We start from the raw sequence: 19,750 nt of genomic DNA, 5'->3' as shown, positions 1-19,750 counted from the left end.
CCTAACTCCTTGGTGCAAATTCCGTGATGACATCCACATCAGAACCTGTGCATTTTTTACATCCCATTGAAATGCAGCACATAGTTCAGTGCTGGGGTCCTGGGTTCAAATCCGACCAAGGACAACATCTGCATGGCATTTGTATGTTCTTCTTGTGTTTGTGTGGGTTTCTTGCAGGTACTCCGGTTTTCTCTCATATTACATAAAACATACTAATATTAAACTTAGACTGTGGTCTAGAAATAAGCGAACAAACTCAGCCACGCCCCTTTTTCGCCCCAGCGCTGCGATTTTCGAATACTTCCGTACTTGGGTGAAAAGATTCAGGGGGCGCCGTGGGTGAGTGGAGGGTTGCAGCGGGGAGTGGGGGGGGGGGAGAGCGAGAGAGAGAGGGCTCCCCCCTGTTCTCCGCTGCTACCTCCCGATCCGCCACGCCTACCCCCGCCCCCCGGGCGCTCCCTGAATCTTTTCACCCGAGTACGGAAGTACTCGAAAATCTTGTTGATCTAGAGGAAGGCAAAAAAAACCCCAATGAGGTAAAAGCCAATAATAGCAGTCAGAATAATCCCTTGATCAACATATGAAAAGTTCCTACCAGGACTCCAAGTCCAGCAGTCGGAAAAGATCCCCAGATTAACAACCCTTCTAGTTATTTAATGTCTATATCCTATAATGTCATAGCGCTCTAAAAAGACGTCTAGTCCCCTCTTAAACACCTCTATGTATTGTGCCATCACCACGTCCTCAGGCAGAGAGTTCCACAGTCTCACTGCTCTTACAGTAAAGAACCCCCTTTTATGTTGGTGATAAAACCTGCTTTCTTCTAGATGTAAAGGATGTCCTCTTGTTACCGTCGCGGTCCTTGGTATAAACAGATCATGGGAGAGATCCTTGTATTGTCCCCTCATGTATTTATACATAGTTATTTGATTGTCCTTTAACTGTCTTTTTTCCAGGGTGAATAATCCCAATTTTGATAGCCTCTCTGGGTATTCCAGTCCCTTCATTCCATGTATTAGTTTAGTTGCCCTTCTTTGAACCCCCTTAAGCACTGCAACATCTTTCCTGAGCACCGGCGTCCAGAACTGTACACAGCAGTCCATGTGAGGCCTGACAAGTGCCTTCTATAGTGGAATTAGAAAGAAATGTTAACAATAATTGAAGCTTAGAATTAAACAAAGTGACGACACAATAGAAAAAAGTACATCTTTATTTAATAATTTTTCTTGAATAAAGAGGATTTTAAGCATTTGAGAGGAAAAAAACATTCCCGTATTAGGTACTCCTGAATTCGTAATGACAAGTACAATAAAGTTATTTTGTCAACTGTAGTAGGGTAAAGGGTATAGTATTAAAACTAAAAGAACCAATAGCATTTTTTGTGCATCAACAACCAGTATAGATTAAACATTAACTTATATATAGCCCAAAATAATTTCTAAAACATCCTACAGAAAACAAGGCCCTATACAGCTATGGAAATGTAAAAAAAAAAAGTTAAGACTAATAGAAGGCTCTCACATTTCTGTGGTTCTTAAGTTCAAAATCGCCTTAATCCTTAATATTTCCAATCACCGACAGAAAGCAAAATTGAAGTAGAAAGTATATTAGAAAATTGTAGAACTTTTCTATGTACAATGATTTAACTAGAAACCGCTTAGGCTTATTTCACACGGGGGGCGAGCGCGATGTGGGGACGTGAATCCCACCCCAATATCACGCTCCCCATCCATGTGAAAATCCCCATGAATGCAAGGCATTATCATGACAAAACAGCTCTGCATCACTTCGGGGATGCAGGGAACCTCTGGCGCGGCTGTCACAGCTGCGGCAGAGGATCGCAAAGTTTCTCCCATTGCTTTTAATGGAGCCAGTGATGCTGCTGCCGGCCCCAATGAAAACACTGGGTGATGCGAGAGCATGTAGGAAGATAGAACATTTCGCGATTTGTTTCTCGCATCGTGGTTCCATGTGGGAAAACATCGCTCATGTGTATGACCCCATTTGAAAAAATGGGGTTCATATTTGTGTGGGATTTGTGTGTCTCGCAATGCACAAATCTTGTGCGATTTTATCACCCGTGTGAAGTCGGCCTTAGGGTATAGTCAGATGTAGCAGAATTGGCGTGGATTTTCCGCAGAAGAACGACCACACCATGATCTGAGTAAAATTTTGCACCATAAACCACTTCAAAATCTGCATTATTGGTACGGATTTTGGCACGGTTTGTGGTGTGGATCTGCAGCAGAATTCATCCCCTCAATTGGAAGGGTGAAATTTGATCACATCAAAACGGTGTCAAAATCCACACCAAATGGTGCATCTAATGATTTGCGCAAAATCTGCAACGTGTGAAGAATTTTTAACATCTCATCCCTACAACACTATAAGATCTAGATCTTCCCCTATGTTATCTGGTACATTTCACTCTTGAAACCGTTGTACTAGCAGACAGAGCCAGAGGTCCTGATTTACCTTGTTTGTATCTACAATTCGCTGCTTGCTGTTCCTTATACATAGGTTTATTCCTGTTGGTTGCCTATATGTGTGCTGCTTGTCTACCCTATCACTCTTCTCACCTCTTCAATTTCTGCTTTATCCTTTCTAACACTCTAACGCTTATCAGGAGACTAAGGAGATCAGTTGGGAGCAGGTAGGTAGATGTATACAAATCTGTTTATACAAATATGTAATGCATGTCAAATTGAAGCTGATCCCATTCTTCCCCACAAAGTCCTAATCATTACAAATTCAAGATCAGGTAGTTTTGTGCAGCCTGTATATCCCAATGTCACTCTGGGCCTAATATCATAACTACATATTGTACAGCCTGCTCTGTGTAAACTATCCTTTATTTGTACACAGGAGAATGACACATATCATGTTGTTCTTGTGTTGACAGATCCTAGCATACGGAGACATGAATCACGAGTGGGTTGGTAATGACTGGCTCCCTAGTCTTGGTTTGCCCCAGTATCGTAGCTACTTCATGGAATCCTTAGTCGATGCTAGAATGTTAGATCATCTGAACAAAAAGGAGCTTCGAGGACAACTCAAAATGGTAGATAGTTTCCACAGGTGAGCACAATATTTCCTCTAAGAGGTATCAGAGTATGGGATACTTTTTAAAAATAGGTGCAGATGTGTTAAAATGACAAAAGAAGCATTGTTCATTCCCCTTGCAATTCAGCACTGCAGCTCCCGTGGTCCGGCTGTTTTTTTGTTTATGAACAGCTATTAGCCAATCAAAGGCCATAGCAGTCACATTCTGTTCCCTTGACGCCACTGCTCAGATACTGAGTGGCCTCTGATTGGCTGAAGCAATCATGTAGTAGCTATTCATAAAGAAAAAAATGGTGCTTCTTCTATTTCTACAGAGACTTATTTCTAGGAAACCACATAAGGGTATATTCACACAGCAGATTTTGGCAAGGATGCCGTACTAAAATCACTCCAAATCTGTGTCCAATTCATTTGAATGGAAATCCGATTTTTTTCACTATGGATTTCAAATTTGCTTTGCTTAAAGAAAAAGAAGTGAGTTGTCACTTCTGGATGTGGATTTTGTGCCATATCTGCCCAGTTTATATTTTGGCAGTTACACACACTGATTTGCCTATCGAAAAAAAAATAGAAATTTATGTGTGGAGCTGTGGCCTTATATTTGTACGGCTGCTGCAGAAATCCACAGCTCAGTTGCCAATTTTTGCTGCATGCCCTAAGAGTAAATCCAATAACACTGAATGAGTCGGTGCTCATTTGAAAAATAAAGTAGTGACCGGGCAATACATCACTTTATAAACAAATATTATTAGTAACTAGAGATGAGCTAGCATACTCGCTAAGGGCAATTGCTCGAGCGAGAATTGTCCTTAGCGAGTACCTGCCCGCTCGGAAGAAAAGGTTCGGTGCCGGCGAGGAGCGGCGGGGGAGAGCAGGGGGGAACGGAGGGGAGATCTCTCTCTCCCTCTTTCCCCCCGCTCCCACCTGCTCACTCCCGCAACTCACCGCTCACCCGCGCCGGCACCCGAACCTTTTCTTCTGAGTGGGCAGGTACTCGCTAAGGACAATGCTCGCTCAAGTAATTGTCCTTAGCGCGTATGCTCGCTCATCTCTATTAGTAACTCTTTAAAATAAAGTACCAAATATTCCGAGGGTACAAGTAAAGACAAACTCAGACTTTATATAGTATCAAACTTCTAAACAGTTAGGAGGTCATATGTGCTGGGACCCTCTCTACAATGTCCCTATGATCTAATAAGATATATGAACAGGGCTTGTTCAGGTACACATCCGTCTCATGTAAGCTAAACTCTTTTTTTTCTAGGTAAATATAAAACTTTCTTACTGAAAAAATCCGAATGTGTTATTCTTTTATGTTATCAGGGTTAGCCTTCATTATGGTATCATGTGCCTGAAGAGACTGAACTATGACCGTAAGGAACTGGAGAGGAGGCGAGAGGAAAGCCAAAACCAACTTAAAGGTATGGTTACCACTGTGGACAAACTAATAAGAATATTTACTAAAACATAGCTAAAATATGCTCTGAGCCTACAAAAAGATGATTTTTAGGGCCATGGTACATGCCTTCCCCCATCACCAGTCTTCTGCATAGTCATGGCCATAGATGTCACACTACAAAACCATAGAAGACGGTCATGACATTGCATTCATGCTTTGTTATGAATAGCTGCTATGGTACTGTGATGTGATATCTAAATGGACATGATGGCACTACTTGGATTAAGGGGTTTTCCAAAATCCTGGATATCAGAAAAAACCTTTAAAACTTTTAAACTACATCTGGCTAAATACTCATATTTAACAACTTCATATGTTGAGCCTTCAAACTTCTCAAAATAGAGTGTAGTCTTCTTGGTCGTCGGGGCCCATTTATCCACCCATGATGTGTGATTAGAGAATGATTATATCATATCTTATTTTGATTGAGTGCTACTATAGATCCTTGTGTGTAAATCCTCCACTTATGATTGGGCCTATGGAAATCTCAGGCAATAGTGAAGGGGTCCATTCAGGTACCCAATGACAAACCTACTTCAGCAATCTTTGATATCGGTAGAAAAGACAAAAATTATTGTGATGATCAAATTCAAAAACATTATCTAAGCAAATACGACCTGAGAGTAAGGGACATATTGTCTCATAATTCAGAAGGCAATAAGTTTACATTTCTTTGTAACATCTACATCGTTGAGTTACTTATGAACAACCAAAAATTTCAGTGTTTAAAGCAGAACCACCAAAATATTCTCAATGGTAGACAATCACTGGTCTTGACAAGCATTGAGTTGTAAAACCAGTGTGGCAGTAAGTATTGTCACAGGGATACAAACGTTTTAAATTCAGCTTTGTAGAAGTATGGGATTTTTATCTAATAAAGGTTTATTTCATAATGGCTGTTAGAGCGTCACTCCAGCAAAACCAAATTTTTTTCATGCCTGCCCCCCTCATCTGATTGCCTATCATAATCAGAAGGTCTCCTATGTGTATTCTAGGTACTTCCCTGCAGTGCAGCGCCCAGTATGATGTTTATAAGGTGCCATCTTGAGAATGATATTTTTTTATTTTCTGTTTCATTCAATCCCATGATGCATCAGCACAGTATTAGTTGAGGCTATAACATTTTTGCCTGCTCGAGGGACAGCTTAATTATCATTGCATCCTATATTCACCTAAATAAGTGACAGAAGTATACAGTCAAGAGGATAAGCTGTGATCTCCTCTATTATAACTGTGTGGCAGAAGCTGTGTGATTACCCTCAGTAAGTGTGATAGGAGTGCCTGTGTAAACCTCTAGAAAGTTTCTGTGGTAGCTCGAAGCAACAGCATCACACAAACTGAGAATTTGACTAGAAAATGAACTCATAACCGCAAGTAGATCTGAGCTGGTCAGAATTGAGATCACATGACCATCTGAGGAAAAAGAGGGTGGGAGTTTCAGATAGAAAGAACTAACTAGCTAAGGTAACACTTTTTTTAAACAATTTCTTTTTATTGAAATAATGGTATAACAGTGCCAGATATAGGGACATGCATATCAGCCACGCAGGGCCAGTTTGAAAAAAACCATTCAGTTACAGACATCAGAATAAATATAACGCTTCTGTCATGTATAGCATACTTCCGGCCAGGTAACGGGGAGGACAATCAGGGGCATAGGCCGGGGGGGGGGGGGTGATGAGGGTGCGAGGTGTAATGAGAAATACACCTAGGGGAACCGGGTGTGATCAGGTGGGGTAGATTTAGGAAAAACAATTGGGGAAAACAATTTGGGAGAACAAACAGCAAGATGTTGTCCTTATATTGTGGTGTGAACATAGGCAGATCCTTTATTTTAGGTTGTGGCGAGATCTGGATTGTTCTGAGAGCAAATCCATGGGGTCCAAAGGGCCGTGAAGTCGTCCCTGGTGTTGGCCTCCCACGCCAGGATTTCCTCAAACCGGAAGATTTGCGCTATCCTGTCTAACCACTGGCGGATTTGTGGAATCTCCTTCTCTTTCCAGAAGAGGGGTGTCAGGAGCTTAGCTGCCGTTAAAAGGATTGTAGGCAAACTTTTTTTTGAGGGTTTGAAATGGTTTGTGGGGAGCCAGATAAGTATCTCCTCCGGTCTAAAGGAGTAAGAGGTATGGCATATTTTGTTGATAATGTTGGTGACTGACCGCCAGTAGGGCTTAATTTTTGAACATTCCCACCAAATATGGAGGGCTGTCCCTTTTTCTTCCTCACATCTCCAGCAAACGTCTGTGGATGTCGGGTTCATTTTGGAAGTTGTGACCGGGGTTCTATACCACCTGGTCAACAGCCTGTAAGAGTTTTCCTGTGTGCGAACGCATTTTGAGAACCCGTGGGAATTTTTCAGGACTTTTAGGGTATCTTCTCGACTGAGAGTAAGTCCCAATTCTCTTTCCCATTCCCTCAAAAACCAGGGCCTTTCTGAGGCTTTTTGCAACAGAAGTCCTTTATAAAGATGTGTAACCAACTTGTTCGGTCGAGAGGGTAGGGAAGTATATGTCTCAAACCATGTCAGGTCTCTCGAGTTCTCAAGGTGGGTGGATTGGAACTGTCTCAGTGAGCGATATAGAGTAGCCCTTTCCAAGAAGTTGCGGGGTGGTTGTGGGAGCCAGCTGTCTAGCTGCATCGGGTCTGTCAAAGTGGGGCCCTTAAGAATATCATAAATTGTGGTGGATTGGAGTTTATCCCATATTCCTTCACTTCCCCATGGTTTATTGGCTAGAATAGAGGGTATTAAAGAAGCTGGTGTCATGGGGAAGGGGGGGGGAGGGACTTTGCACTTGTCACTCCCATCCGTGCATGTTTCACTACCTTGATAGTGCATTTTGTGATGGGGTTAAGGTGCACATGTTTATCTTGTGTGAGACCATTGACCCAGAGCAGACCCTGGTTATCCTTCCCAAGTATTGTCCTTTCCATACAAAGTGTTGGGGAGGCAATTGTGTTATCTATTAAGAGGATCCATCTGGCGATGTGAATCGCCTTGTGGTATAGCTGGAGGTCTGGGAGTCCCGTACCTCCTTGGGGGCGCTTTTGGCTCAGGAATGAAAAGGACAATCTCGGGTTATGCCCTCCCCAGATATAGTCACGGAATAGTTTGTGCATTTGTGAGAAGAAGGTAATGGGTAGGTCGATTGGCACCGAGTGCAGGATATAAATAATGGGCGGGAGAATATATGTAGAAATAAGGTTTTTTCCTACCTAGCCAGGAAATAAGTGGTATTTTTAGTTGGTCGAGCTGGTTAGCTAAGGTAACACTAACCCACTTGTATATACTGGGGGATAGCTACATAATGAATGAATTAAAAATCACTAGAGTGGCACTTTAATGTTAGTCTTATTTCCCTGCTCTTTTACAGATGTCATGGTTTGGTCCAATGAACGGGTAATGTGCTGGGTGCAGTCTTTGGGGCTGAAGGAGTATGCCAATAACTTGCAGGAGAGTGGGGTCCACGGTGCTCTCGTTGCATTAGATGACACGTTCGACTGTAATGACCTGGCATTGCTGCTACAGATCCCAACACAGAACACGCAGGTCAGTCTCTTACTGGTGATGAAAAGAAAACGATCATAATTCCTGTAATTTCATTTTCTTCTCGTATTTAAAGGGACAATCTAATGTCAAAATGTCAAATTGCTTGGGGGTTAATTTGTAACGAGGTGGTTGTCACTGTGAACAGGGTGCTGTGAAGAGAACGAGATCACGTGATATATATTGACATCACATTGATGGAGCAGAATACTTGTATGAAATCGGCACCGATACCTATACGGCTTTGAGTTGTCTTCTTCCATTAGACTGGTTGTCTCATCTCAACAACCCTTTTCCATATACCCTATGGGGCTCACCGGCACAGGCAAACATCTGTAAGAGCTTTTACATGCAGCGAGAAGTCAGCGATGATTTTTATGCTGGTTGAAAGTCAGCCATAGCGAAAGTAAACAAATGGTGAACGACTTTTTTGCAGTTAGACATAACGATGATCACGCATTTTCGTTCGTTTTAATGAATTTTGAACAATCGCGTAACAATGTCCCTCAAGAGGGTTTAGAGACTAAGTTAATAGACTATTGCCATGGGAAAAAGGGATAGATCTTAAACAAAAAGCTGGTCACAACTATAATAAAATATGGTTAAAATGGTTGAGCCCTCCTGGGTTGGCACTGCTGAATCTACTTAGAAATATCCCAAGTGTCTGATCTATAGGGAAGGGGACAATCAATATACAGAAAAAGTCTTGTTTCCGGAAATAAATAGGGCGGCTATGTAAGCACAGAACACAACCACTTTGGTACATGCATTGTATTACGATCACTATCTATATTCCATCTGCAAGGGTCGAATTCCACATGTGAGTTCCCGCAGTGGATTCCGGCTGTGAGCCCTGACGGCCACCCTGCGTACCTGTGATATCTGTAATGCGGATGAGCACGGTGGCTTGCCCTTGGACATGCGCAGTACAGGTTTATTTTTTTCAATATTTGTATTTCTCACGCTGTCGCTTAGCAATGACGCGGGTACCCACAGCGTATGGGTCGGACGGCCTCCATTGACTTCAATGGAAGCTGTCTGTGCAGAATCCGCAGCAAAATAGAGCATGCCGCAATTCGTATCAGCGAGTGTGAGCAAAAAAATGAAAGTACATGCCTTTCAATGCGTCCAATTTGCTGCAGATGCCGATTGCGGACTCCGCAATAGGAATCTGTTAGTGTGAAGCCAGCGTAACACTCTGCATTATTCTGTGACAACGGTATTTACCTATGGGTACTAATAGGGATACGGCTGGCTCTGCTATCTTGTTCTAATCTCTGGAGATTGCAAAAAGAAGAAAATACCGCGACAGAAAGAACAATGTGACTCAGAAATGAAAGTATGAAAAACCTGTAAAGTCACAAATTATAAGCAAAAACAGTTTTTTTTATGCACCACAGAACTTTATATTCTCTAATGGACCATGGATGGTTTGCAAGGCGTCTATGCGAGAGAGATTTGTTATTACAAAATAACAAAACATGTTCAATAAAAACATTTTAATCCAAAAAGTAACTTTGCAGATCCATGGTTCTGTTAAAGTTGGGTTGTATTGCCATCCATAATAAAGACATCACCCAGCTTTCCAAGTAAAGGATAAAACTAGAAAAACAGCTGAATGGTATGTATAACAATGTTACAATATGGATTAGTGCCTGGACTCACATTATTCCAGCGACTATGTAGCAAATCTACAGAGGCCAAATCCGCACCTAAATGGGCTGGATTTTGGTTTGGGTTTGCTGTGGGTTTTAACATTTGCATTGGAGAGGTTGATCTTGTCTCACGGCTTGTAGTGTGGATGATGTGGCTTTTCCACAGCAAATGTCACAGAAATTTCGCAGCATTTGTGTCCTGTGTGAAGGCAGCCTTATGGGCGGTGGTTTTTATTTGGGGGATTTTAGAACAGCATTGTGAGTTTATTGGAATTGTGGGATGTAGCAATACTGCTGTTACAAGATTTGTGTCTCTTTACCAAACCAAGTCTGTCCTTTCTCTGCTGGTCCTTTGGGATGGTGCCCATACTCTTCACTTAGACTTGGCTGTGTTTATTATTTATGGAGTGTACGTCCTCCAGCATATCTTCTGTCTACTCTATCGTCTCAGGTTTGACAGTGCTACCTTAGTGCAAGCATAATAAACCCTCACTCCTTCCTCTAGGCGGCACCACTGATGCCTTGTCTTTTGTTGTTAGGCTCGGCAAGTGCTGGAAAAGGAGTACAGCAATCTCATTACTATGGGGACAGAGCGACGACTCGATGAGGTGAGCTACTGCAAATACACACCCTTTAGATATTAACACCCTGTGAAATGTAATGCACTGCACAACGCTGGTATAACAGTGGCTCGCATACTTCATATTTATGTATCAAAAGATTGAGTTTAACTTGAGCAGGTCATGGTATAAAATGTATAAAATGTCCAAAATAACACATCTATCTGTATTCTATCTCATATATATTAGCTATTTATCATTATCTATCTATCTGTCTCATATCTATCTATTTAGCTGTATTCTATCTCATATATATCTATCTATTATCTATTTATCATTATCTATCTACCTATTATCTATTTATCTATCTATCGATCTATCTCCTTTCTCATATCTATCCATCTATCTGTCTATCTATCTATCTATCTCTATCTAATATCTATGTAATATCTAGATAGATATGAGATCGGAGATAGATAAATAGATATGAGCTAGATGGATAGAAAGATAGATATTAGGTAGATATAAGATAGATAGAAAATAGATAGTTATGAGATAGATATATATAAGATAGAATACAGATAGATAGCTAGATAGGATATAGATACATAAACAGAAAGATACATAGATAGGATATAGATGGATAGACAGAGAGATACACACATATATGTGTGTATATGTATATGTATATATATATATATATATATATATATATATATACCCCGGGGCCCAGACCACTTCTCCTCTATGTGGTAGCAGCAGCTTCCGTTCACAAGGAAGCAGGGGCAGCACATGATTATAGCCTCTCTGTGCCCTGCCGGCCTATGTGACTGCCTCCCTCCTCATCTTCCCTGCTTCCTCTCAGGCTGGCCATTCTCCCTGCCGCGTGATTGGAGCCTTGCTGCAGACAGAACGGCAAGCCATTAATGCACTGAATGTGCATATGTGTATGGCAGAGGGCGGCCTTGGGGCCCCTGAGCACAGGGGCCGGGGCGCCACCGCGACCCCTGTTGCTACGCTTATGCGCAGATGAACAACAACAGATTATAGAGTGTCAATATTTATTTAACAAAATTTTTGCCAGAAGCAGTGTGTGAAAACTTAAGTACACTCTTCATTCTTCAATCGGATTTAAGAAGATAAGTAGCAGGCCGGTGCTTATTAATTGACCATCAACAAATGTGACTACCTCTATTGAAGCAGGAGTTTGGCATTTTGCAGGTGAAAAGACATCAGCAATGCTCTTAGAGAAGCAATCGTAGTTGCTCATCATTTTGAGAAGGATTATAAGGGTTACTGTCAATGATACTGGCATGGATATCAACCAACTGAAAGAAGCAGTGCAAAACCGAAAAGCAAGGAGGAAGCTCGCCTTTAGGGTCACCGAGGGTTCTGAACGACAAAACGGCTAACAACAACATAAGGCCATTTCCAAACCCTTTTGCAGTCCATCATTCTACAGTGAGAAAAATTATTCACAAATAGAAAATATTCAACACAGTTGACAATCTTCCAAGCAGTGGATGTCCCAGTAAATTCACCTCTAGGTCAGACTGTGCAATGCTCAGAGAAATTGCAAAAAACCCAAGAGCAACATCTCAGACTCTAAAGGCCTCAATTAACATGTTAAATGTTGAAGTTCACGACAGTACAATTAGAAAAACACAGAACAAGTATGGCTTGTTTGAAAGGGTTGCCAGGAGACAGCTTCTTCTTTCTAAAAAGAACATGGCAGCACGGCTAAAGTTTGCAAAGTTGCAACTGAACAAATCACAAGACCTCTGCAACAATGTCCTTTGGACAGACAAGACCAAAGTGGAGATGTTTGTACATAATGCCCAATGCTACATTTGGTGAAAACCTAAAATAACATAGCAGCACAAACACCTAATAGTAACTGTCAAGTATAGTGGTGGAGAGGAGATGATTTCTGCTTGTTTCGCAGCCGCAAGACCAGGGCACCTTGCAGTCATTGAGTCGGCTATGTACTCCTCTAAATATCAATGTATGCTAGAGTCAAATGTGAGGCCATCTATCCAAAAGCTAAAGCTCAATCAAAGCTGGGTCATTCAACAGGACAATGATCCCAAGCGCACCAGCAAATCAGAATGACTGAAAAAGAAAAGAGTTAAGGTGTTGCAATGACCCAGTCAATGTCTAGATCCCAACCCAACTGAAATGGTGGTGTCTTAAAAGAGCTGCGCATAAACGGATGCCCACAAACCTCAATGAACTGAAGCAATGTTGTAAAGAAGAGTGCGACACAATCCCTCCAGAATGATGTGAAAGACTGATTAAGTCATACAGAAAATAATTACTTCAAGTTGTTACTGCTGAAGGTGGTTCTACAAGCCATTGATTTTTTTGGGTGTACTTAATTTTTCACACACTGCTTCTGCATTTTGGCCTAGTCTATGTTAAAAAATGAAATGTGTAACTTGTTATGTGTTTATCTGAGGTTGTATTTAACTAATTTTAATACCTGATGTTTTTTCATCATGTCTTGATATGTGAAACCATAGAATTCATAGAGGATGTACTTAGTTTTTCTCCTGACTGTATGTCCCTCATGGCATCACTCAGATAGCAACTCCCTCATAAATGACAACTACAGACCCCATGTTGCTTTCCAGCTGGGAGAGAGAACAGCAGACGCATGTGGCCACCAGTTAGGCATGATTGTATTATAATACGAGCAGAACCCACCGAAATAAGTGTCCTTTACTGGTAATAATATACAATGGATCTAAAGCTGCCATGGTTAATAAAACTGGCAATACTGCATGCGGCTTCTTTCCCCATACAACATTGCAGACTGTGTTGTTGCCATTAGAATAAATAATAGAAAAAATGCTGCTAAATTGAAATTGGTGCAAACTGCACAGTGATAGAGGCAAAGCATTTCACTGCTGTAGGTCTTTAAACTATTGAAATACAGTGTACAGTATGCTGGAAATGACATACTGCAAAAAGCGATACAACAGAAGAAGGATGAAGCAGAATGATTCTCTGCAGTTATGTGCCAAGCCCTTTGTACGGCGGCGCTGCCCGCAGGGATACACTTTGAGTCACTTTCACGGCTGGCTGAGCACACTTTGAACAGTGACCCATTGCGTGTGACTTGAGTGAGCAGAATGGAGATTGTGCCCTGTAGACATTGCCCTGGATGTCGCTGGAGAACTGCAAGGATTAACCTCTTACATTCAGAAGAAACGTCTTGTTGCTTTGCCCATTTTCTGTAATAATCCTGGAGAAAAAAAAGTTTTTGCTCTGTATTATACCGCTGTTACATTTTAAGTGATTACACAACCAGTTCTTGTAAAATTACGATCTAAAGAATATATTAGGGAATTGCATAAATAGCTATTTTAACAATAACAGGCCAAGTTGGGGAAAATCCTTCATGCCTAACAGCAGAAGTAGACTGTTTTATGTGTGCAGTTTGTAGACGTGGCAGGCTGCCATAAACTGGAGACTGGTTATCACTGTGCAGGGAACTGCAACTCATTCATTTGAGTGGAGCTGTGAGTAATAACCTACACAGCAGGTGGTAAAAAAAGCCTAAAAGCTTTATGCTTCTTAAGGTGCCCATACACGTTATATGGTCGACCATCCAATGTGTATGGGGGACGTCCCGACTCTCCCCCACAGCAAAAGGGTCAGACATACTTGATTTCTACATGATCCTTTGTTCTTACAGGAGATATGCCACTGCCAGAGGTGTATGGCAGCGGCTTATACCCTTTTCCCCATTGACAACACTTACACAGTACTCTGTACCAGCCTCTGCATCTGCACCAGCCTGTATGATTGAGGGTCGAGGAATAGCTTTGGCTGAAAGCCATTCACCTTAAATGCTGTCAATCTTTAAGCTCAGTTGATCGGTGAGGGTCCCAGAGATGATCATGAAGTAAATGTATATCCTAGCAATATGCCAGTGCTACTTATGATTGGAATAACCCTTTAAAATGAGAGGGGTTCTTTTAAGCTGACCTTACGCATTAGGTATTTGTCTGAAGGCAGCTAGATTATTCTCCATCCCCTCCTACTGGGGAGAAAAATAGTTGGATGGGTTTAATGTTAACCCTACCAATAATTCATTTTCTTGAGAGATAAGCAGCAAAACACAGGTGCTCAACATTCCAACTCTTGAGACGGCATGCCCCGTTTGACCGAGCTGAATAGACATGTTTATGGTAGAGCTATAATGTTAGACTTGTTAACTGCAATGCAATACTTGTATATGAGACATCATTTTACAGTTCTTTGTTTTATGCCAGAAAGTTCATAAATTACACTAATGCATTAATTCTCTTGTGGCTTCTCATCATTTTAGGACAGTGCCAAGACATTTAGTCGGTCTCCTTCCTGGAGAAAGATGTTCCGTGAGAAGGATCTCCGAGGAGTTAGTCCAGATTCAGCTGAAATGTTGCCGGCGAACTTCCGAACTGCTGCCGTCTCCTCTATTACCTCACCCGCTGTGCAGCTACGAAAGATGCAGTCTGAAGGTAGAATTATGGTGAAGTTATATAGAAGGCTGGACTCACTGAATATTCTCTAAAAGTGGTTGTCCAAGTGTCCTAGGACCCCTGCCAACTGGCTGTTCGCTGGACCAATGCACTTGTGCACTGAGCTGATTGCTACAGAAAACGGAAACCTCAATTCTCATTGCAGTGGCCAGGCTTGGAATTACAGGGAAGTTTCAGTCACTTTTATGCCTGCAATACCAAGCCTGGCCACTGCAGTGGGAATGGAGCTGTCTGCTTCCTGCAAAAATCATCTCGGTGCAGAAGCGCACCAGCCTAGAGAACAGCTTAGCAGTAGGACTCCCAGGTGGGTAGACATGCACAGGTCTACTATTGATGAACTATCCTGAGGATAAGCCATCAATCATTTACAGTTGGACAACGGCTTTAACGTTACATTTTTATTACAGTCTTGAGTGAAGGTACAAGGAAGGACACATCTCCCACTTGCATAAAAGGGGCTTTCTGCTCATTCACTTTAAGGCACATTATATTTGCTATAAAAGTATGATCATCAATTGTCCAATCACCCCAGTGCTTCTGATAATGAGAAGGTCCTGGTCCTCATCTCAGTTGAGATACAGTATATGAGAGATAAGGAAATGGCTAAGTGAAAACTTGTTCTTTGGATTGGTGAGGCTGAACTGTTATCAATCACACTATTATGGCTTGTCTAATTGATACCACTAAAGCAAAGTAGGAACAAGCCTAAAGGCCCATTTAGACACGATTATCGCTCAAAATTTGCTCAAAAGCCATCTTTTGAGGGATAATCGCTGTGTCTAATCGTGCACTGTTCGTTTATTGCTGACTTCAAGCCAGCTTGAAAATCATTGTGTTGTCTTATCAGACCCCACGCTGAGTTCTCCACGGGATAGCGCTGATAGCCTTTCCGCTGTAGAAAAATCTTGCGTAATTTCCATGTGGACAATCTGCTGGATTTCTGTCCTGTATGAACGAAGCCTAAAGCTTGCCATACTGATTAGATATCTGTTGACTGAATGCCCATTTGAACAGCTATCTTGCTACAATGTCCCATAAACGTACACATCAGGCTTAGGGTAAAGGGCTTGTCCAGACGTTTACTATTGATGACCACCTATCCTCAGAATAGGTCTTCAGTAGCTGATCAGTTAGGGTCCTCATCTTGGGATCCACACCAATCAGCTGATTCCCAGACCAGCTGTGAGTACAGAGAGTTCTGGAAACAGCGCTGTCCATATTTTAGTAGCTCTGTTTAGAACTACAGGGACAACTTCGCTGATCTTCACCTCTGGTTGCAGAGTGATGACTGTCTAACACAGGGACTTGCAACCCCTGCAACTAATGACGGGCTGCAGATGGATTACCAGAAATGAAGACCAGCGAGGGACTAGGCATTGGTGGAACCGGAGTGGCAGGGGAATGGGGGAGTAGAGTATGACTTGTTTTATGTTGCTACAAACGTGGTGGACAGCTTTTGAAAAAAAGTTATCTCTTGATAACCCCTTTAAAGTCAGAAGGAACAGCTGGTAATCTAATGTGTATGGGGCATCCTGACAATTTCCAATACTGTGCTTTCTAAGATACTAGCCACTTCCAGAGGAATTATCATGCCCGCTACAGCCGAACATGATTTATTTGGGGCATTTGGAAGAGATAGATACCAGTGCTGCATTTAAAGGCAATGTCCAAGATTAGACAAAAGGATCTGCATTGTTTTCCAAAAACAGCTCCACATTTGTCTATAGGTTGTGTCTGATATTACGAATCACCTCCATTCAGGTGAATGTTTCACTACCAGCCATAGCCCATAGCCAGTGGCATTGTTTTTGGAATAAAAGCTCAGATCCTTTTTTTTTTACTTCATACAACCTCTTGAAGAGACAATATTTTAGTAGTTTTCTCTGTAGTTTTCTCAAAACCAGTAGAAATATATATTTCTTCTTCCGCAAATGTAAATTCCTGTGCATTACAAATGTAAAAAAGCTGGCTTCCAATTCCCAGTCATTGTTACAAGGCTTGTATAAAGAGTCTTACACTGACTTGCAGAAATGCTGCCTTCCAGTAGGTGGCGCTGCAGAGTTATTGTTCCATATTCCTTATTTGCAAATGTTAAAAAATGACTCTGAACTTATAGCTGTAGAATGGAGGTAACCCAATCCTCACTTCATTCTTTTATTCGGAAACCATGAGTTAAACCTCTAGTTTGTAGGACTTTTATAATAGAGTTGTTTTGGTGTGCATCATGCAGTACCTTAAAATAAATTCTATCTGCATTTTCAGGAAGTCCTTCCAGCAGCCAGCGAGCAGACAACGTCTCAGTCAGAACCTATTCCTGTTAATGCCGTCTTAATGCGGTGAGTGGGAATGGTGAGGGGGGTGTTTCGAAAGGTGTAAAATCCTCTTAACTTAGAACTGTGATGCAGAAGAAGTTGTCCAGAGCGTCAATTCATTGACTGTATCTCAAATATAGGTCCTTTGAATTGATCAACTTTCCCATACAATCTGAGCAGTTTGAGGTGAAGCTCCACCTTATTATTAGAAAAATACATGAAGAGCAACTCCATAATAAGATGTAACTATAATGTATCTTATATAGAAAGGTAGACGGTTGTACAGTAATTTGAATTTCTGATGGCTGCCCTGCAGGCCTGTGAGCAGTCACAGACTGTTGATTTCATGACTCTACCGACATGCTACTTGCAGCTATAAATGGTAGATGTGCTTGTTGGTCTGCAAATTGAAAATTTAATGCAACTATGCCTGTAATATACATGCTTCTGATCATAATTAGAGATGAGCGAGCATACTCGCTAAGGACAATTACTCGATCGAGCATTGTCCTTAGTGAGTATCTCCCCGCTCGTGAGAAATGGTTCGGCTGCCGACGCGGGTGACAGGTGAGTTGCGGCAGTCAGCGGGGGGGAAAGAGGGAGAGAGAGAGATCTCCCCTCCGTTCCTCCCCGCTCTCCCCCGCAGCTCCCCACCCGCCGCCGGCAGCCGAATCTTTGCTCCCGAGCGGGCAGGTACTCGCTAAGGGCAATGCTCGATCGAGCAATTGCCCTTAGCGAGTATACTCGCTCATCTCTAATCATAATACTATTGCAATACATTGCTACTTAAAGGAGTTGTCGAATCTGGCATATAATGCCATATGGAAGTGATGGAAGGGGTCCATTTGCTACCATTAACTGTTTGTTTAGATGCCACTATCATAATTGACAGCGCATCTTAGCAGCCAGCCAGAGAGGGGGTGGCTAACTTCTAGCACCCCATCTGCCCCCCCCCCCCCCCGTAACAGAATTAGAGTGTTGATGAGTCCACATGGCAGCCCAGAGCCTACTAAAGGCTTCTCTGACTATGTGATGTACACTGTGTACTAACTGGCCAGAAGCTGGTGCAGCCGTCTTTGTTCCTCCAGGCCCGGAGAGCCGCTTTAATGCCCTTTTACACACAAAGATGAAAAGATGATCACTCAAAAGATGGCTTTTGAGCGATCATTTTGCATAAACTACTAATTGGTACTAATGCCAATTAGTAGCTTATTAATGCGTGTGACCCGCCGGGAGCTATATTCAGAGAACAGCGGGTGGTCTGTTCTCTGAATACATACCCTTTGATCTGCCATGGGGCTGACAGCTGAGAAAATGTTATCAGTGCTCCCCGCGGAGAACACAGTGTGAAGTCCCTGCTATCAGCTCTTCTGCCAAATGATGGATTTTATGCCGAACATAAAATCATTGTTTGGCAGAAATGTGAAAGAGGGGCACATTTACACAAAATGATTATTGCTCAAAAGATGGCTTTTGAGCGAATTTTGAGCAATCATCGTTGTGTGTAAAAGTGCCTTTAAGCTCTGCCAGTGGCAGGGTTTTAATAGATGATTGTTAAAAATACAATGTACTGCAATACTGAAGTATTGCGGTTTACTGTAATAGCAATGAAACTCAAGTCCCCCGTGGGGACTAAAAAAAATGTTGCAGATAAGTTAAATAAAATTTTTAAAACTATGTAAAAAAATTTAAAAGTTAAAAAAGATTTTTCCCATTGCTCATATAAAAAAATATAACTAAAATAAACATATTTGGTATTGCCAATATATATATAATTTATCCTACATGGTGAACACAGTCGTAAAAAATACATGTAATCAAAATTGCACTTTTTGGACACCCCGTCTCCTAAAAAATATTGAATAAAAAAATGACCAAAAGTCTTATGTACCCCAAAAGGGTACCGATAAAAATTACAAGTCACCTTGCAAAAAACAAGCCCTCACACAGCCCCACCGATGGAAAAATTAAAAAAAGTTATCAGTGTATTTTTTTTTTTAAAGGGATCTCTTCTTTTTTAGAAGTATTACTTAAAAAACTGTATAAATTTGTTATTGCCACATTTGTACTAACCTTCAAACTAAAGTGAGCATGTAATTTTTTCGGCACCAAAATGCACCATAACCAAAATGTAATGTTTTTCAATACATTATTTTGTACATTAAATGCTACTATTAAAAGATACAGCTAGTCCCAGAGAAAAAAGAGCTACTATTAAAAAATACAGCTTCTACTATTAAAAAATACAGCTAGTGCCAGAGAAAAAAGAGCCTTCATACAACTACCGGTATTTCATCAGAAAAATAAAAAAAGTTATAGCTCTTGAAAAGTGGGGATGAAAAAGCAAAAAGGAAAATATGAGAAATTGCAGTTTCTTCAAGGGTTAAAAGTACTGACTCAACATCTTCTCTAAGGATGTCTGTCCTGGTTAGCAACCATCAGATAACAAGTCATTTCAGGTCCAGTTCCTGGAACCACTAGGGATTAACTGTTATTGCTGGGGAAAGCTCTGGCTGGCCAGACATGCAGTATTACATGCTTGCCTTGGAAATATATAACGCACCTTGTAATACAGGGATGGAATGGGTTCACCAGAGGGAGTAATTTACTTATGCTGCTGATCGGCCT

At 41.6% G+C, this 19,750-nt stretch overlaps 1 protein-coding gene across 2 annotated transcripts in view; it reads left to right on the top strand.

Moving 5' to 3' along the window:
• PPFIA3 (PTPRF interacting protein alpha 3) overlaps positions 1-19,750 on the top strand; it is a 141,279-nt gene that overhangs the window by 116,356 nt on the left and 5,173 nt on the right. Inside the window, exons 23-29 of one of the 2 annotated variants that reach the window (XM_066607903.1) lie at positions 2,627-2,653; positions 2,903-3,078; positions 4,387-4,484; positions 7,894-8,069; positions 10,261-10,329; positions 14,618-14,789; positions 17,073-17,146. In XM_066607903.1, the coding sequence (XP_066464000.1) occupies positions 2,627-2,653; positions 2,903-3,078; positions 4,387-4,484; positions 7,894-8,069; positions 10,261-10,329; positions 14,618-14,789; positions 17,073-17,131 (777 nt within the window). In that variant the 3' untranslated portion in view covers positions 17,132-17,146. The remainder of the gene's footprint in view (positions 1-2,626; positions 2,654-2,902; positions 3,079-4,386; positions 4,485-7,893; positions 8,070-10,260; positions 10,330-14,617; positions 14,790-17,072; positions 17,147-19,750) is intronic. The other variant, XM_066607904.1, reaches the window with a different exon arrangement.

The sequence above is a fragment of the Eleutherodactylus coqui genome, chromosome 6, assembly GCF_035609145.1.
Source record: "Eleutherodactylus coqui strain aEleCoq1 chromosome 6, aEleCoq1.hap1, whole genome shotgun sequence".
Classification (NCBI taxonomy): Eukaryota; Metazoa; Chordata; class Amphibia; order Anura; family Eleutherodactylidae; genus Eleutherodactylus; species Eleutherodactylus coqui.
The sequence above is the reverse complement of the archived record's forward strand: the minus strand, read 5'-3'. Positions and strand labels throughout refer to the sequence as shown.